General features: G+C 42.6%; 1 protein-coding gene across 2 annotated transcripts in view; it reads right to left on the bottom strand.

Annotated features, from left to right (window-relative positions):
* Window positions 1–3,281, bottom strand: part of Arid4a (AT-rich interaction domain 4A) — a 67,582-nt gene that overhangs the window by 17,278 nt on the left and 47,023 nt on the right. For both annotated transcript variants that reach the window (XM_021201598.2, XM_029541108.1), the window contains one exon: window positions 2,020–2,273. In XM_021201598.2, the coding sequence (XP_021057257.1) occupies window positions 2,020–2,273 (254 nt within the window). The remainder of the gene's footprint in view (window positions 1–2,019; window positions 2,274–3,281) is intronic.

Here is a 3,281-nt window from a genome sequence, read left to right as displayed (position 1 = left end):
GTGAGCCACCATGTGGTTGCTGGGATTTGAACTCTGCACCTTTGGAAGAGCAGTCGGGTGCTCTTACCCACTGAGCCATCTCACCAGCCCAGAGCAGAGCTTTATAAGTCTGTGTTGGTTTCTACCTCTGATTCCTCTCCCAGCAACTTTTGTTTTGGTAATTAGACAAGAAGGGTATTCATATGCAAAGCCCAGCAATATTTTAAAACTGTATCCATAAACTGTATCACTGCCTCAGAGATGGCTGAGGAGTTCTGCGAAGTTCAAAGTCTCAGAAGTGGTTTTAAGGAGTTGTGAGGGTTGACAGTACCCCCTGGCATCTTTCAGTGGGCCCTGGTACATGGCTGAAGCTTTCATAGCTAATCTGCTTCAGGAATATTTGCTCTCCAGGGACACTTTTCATAAATGTCGTGAAGAAATCATTGTAAATACCGGAGAAAACCTACTTAGAACAGAAATCTCTGTGGGCCCTGATACAGACTGGGACTAAGTGCTGGCTGGTGTTTGTACACTCAACTTTTATTTAGTAAAACAGAGTATTATCCTTTGTATGGAAGACTGAATTCTTTGCTCTAAAATATTTTCTCCATTTATGTTAAAAGTATGAAGAATTTTAGCTATACTTATTTACAGACTCATTATTATAATTAGAACTTTTTTAGTGCCGGCCTTTGCTTAACGTCCTGCTTAGATGTTTAAACTGTACTCATCATTCGCAGCTGCCAGGTATCTCCTGCTACTTTTTAAGTCCTGTATTCAACATCGTGATAGAACTTTTAAAAATTAGCCTAGTGCACAGCTAACTGCCAGAGCTCACTGTGTCCCCGCCAAGCATCAGATGCATCTGCTGCTCACCAACCAGGGTCTGCTTCTCTACCTCTAGTTCTCCCAATAGGCCATTTACACACACTGTCAGCTCTCAACTGGATACAGCAGGCCACTTTCCCCAAATGGAGCATAATACCTCAAACTTCTCGAAAATGTCACATTATGTGATAAAAATCACTAAAAAAAAATAACGGGAGAAAAGCTTCTACTTTCAAGTAAGACTGTTTTTTGTTTTTTTTTTATAAAAGATTTATTTATTTTATGTAAGTATACTGTAGCTGTCTTTAGACACTCCAGAAGAGGGAGTCAGATCTTGTTAAGGATGGTTGTGAGCCACCATATAGTTGCTGGGATTTGAACTCTGTACCTTTGGAAGAGCAGTCAGGTGCTCTTACCCACTGAGCCATCTCACCAGCCCCTCAAGTAAGACTGTTATGCTGTTGTCCTAAAACTGGATTTTTAGTAACACCTAAAAACTGGTCAATTCATTTGATCACATGTGCAGAATGGCCCGCTAGGGAGCATGGTGAGACACTACCTTGATCTAGCTCAACTGCTGGATTGGGGTCTATTTTTAAGTTAGTTCAATCCATTCAAGTCTAATACATGGGAAAAAATACTGTTTTCACTCAACAGCAAATAGAGTGGACATTAAAAAGCTGAATTTTATTGATGAGATGTGGGGAAAGAATGTATTTTCCAAGCTAGAACAAGGGGTGCATGCCACATTCTCCAATACAATAACTAAAAAAAGAAAAGTGTCTGAAACCAAGCTGACACACAGAAGCGTGTCTCTCTCTCGTCCTGTGCACCCATGTGTTTGTTAGCTTTCCCACATTGTACCTTTTTTAAAATGGTATTTTTGTCGCTGTTTCCGCTTGTCCACTTCCTCCATTTTCTCCAGCTCCCTTCCCTGCTGTCAACTGCAGGACCTTTCTTTTGACTGGGTGGCGCAGCCTTCTTTGAGGCCACTGTTTAGGGCACAAGTACTATTAAATGGTGCGACCAGTATATTCTCCAATTCCAAAAGGCGATACACATCATCTTCACAATGTGTCTCACCTTCATCAGACAAGAGCAACGGAAGTCCCAATAAGAAGACATCCCCTCACACCTGGATCTCTAATCAGGATCAGAGTGCAGCTGGACCCCAGACAGGTGCCTCTGGAGGACAGACATAAGACAATGTACCTCTCTTGGCTCTTTTCTTCCTCTTCCTCTGAGTCTCTCTCAGAGTCCTCTGGCTTTTTAATCTTCTTCTCTTTGTTCTTTGGTGTGCTCTTGCTCCCGAGCAGCAGCTCGTGCTCTCTCTTCACTGCTGGGTCGTCATCGTCATCATCTGCGTCCTTATTTTCTAAATCATCTCGGATGAATTTGTCTTCGATTTTCTCTTCCTCTATTTCCTTTTTGATACAATTTGCATCTCGAACAATTTTCCTTCTCCCCTAGTAGAGGAGATAGAAGCTTTGAGAGAAGTAACAGTACAAGAGAGAAAGACACCTCCCAGCTTCCTCTGAGTCTCCTCGGCAGTGAGCGTGCTGCGTCCTGGCGGGAGATCAGAATCTGAGCACTAATTAACTCAGGACTATTCACTTCCATTTGCAAGTAAAGGAATCAACAATATGAATCTCTTAATTATGTCCAACACTACCATAATCCCCGAACGCATAATATCCAAGGAAGCTCTTTTCCCCTGGTGCCTAAAGTACACCTCAGTGGGAACGGGGCATGAGCAAAGCCCTGGCTTTGGCACCTAGCACCCCACTGACCCTGCAAAGTCTTTGCTCACAACGTTCTTTTATTCCATTCTGTTGGCAGTGCTGAGGCCTTGCACATGCTTAGCAAGTGTTGCCCTCAGGGCTCCATCCCTAACTCTATACTGTTAGCTAAGATAAAAGAGTTTAAATAAATCATTTCTATGCCAGGGATAGAATTTCACACACACACACCCCTCTAACAGGTCAATGGGGCATGGTAGAGTTCACCCTTATAATTCTAGCACTTGGAAAATGGAGACTGAAGGGCCAAAAGTTCAAAGGTATCCATAGCTACAGAGTGAGTTGCGTCTAGCCTGGGCTATATTAGTCCCTCTCAAAAACTAAAATTAACAAAATAACAAAACTCTATTTACTTATGAGATGACAGAACAGTCAGTGTAGAAATAGGATTTCTGGGGGCTGAGGTGATGTCTCAGGGTCTCAGTAGTTAAGAGTACTTGATGCTCTTGCAAAGGACCTGAATTCAATTTTCAGCACCCATAGCTAGATTAAAAGCTAGATGACGGGCTGGTGAGATAGCTCAGTGGGTAAGAGCACCGACTGCTCTTCCAAAGGTCCTGAGTTCAAATCCCAGCAACCATATGGTGGCTCACAACCATCTGTAACAAGATCTGATGCCTTCTTCTGGAGTGTCTGAAAGTCAGCTACAGTGTAATTACATATAATAAATAAATA

Source organism: Mus pahari, chromosome 7 (assembly GCF_900095145.1).
Source record: "Mus pahari chromosome 7, PAHARI_EIJ_v1.1, whole genome shotgun sequence".
Taxonomy (NCBI): Eukaryota; Metazoa; Chordata; class Mammalia; order Rodentia; family Muridae; genus Mus; species Mus pahari.
The sequence above is the reverse complement of the archived record's forward strand: the minus strand, read 5'-3'. Positions and strand labels throughout refer to the sequence as shown.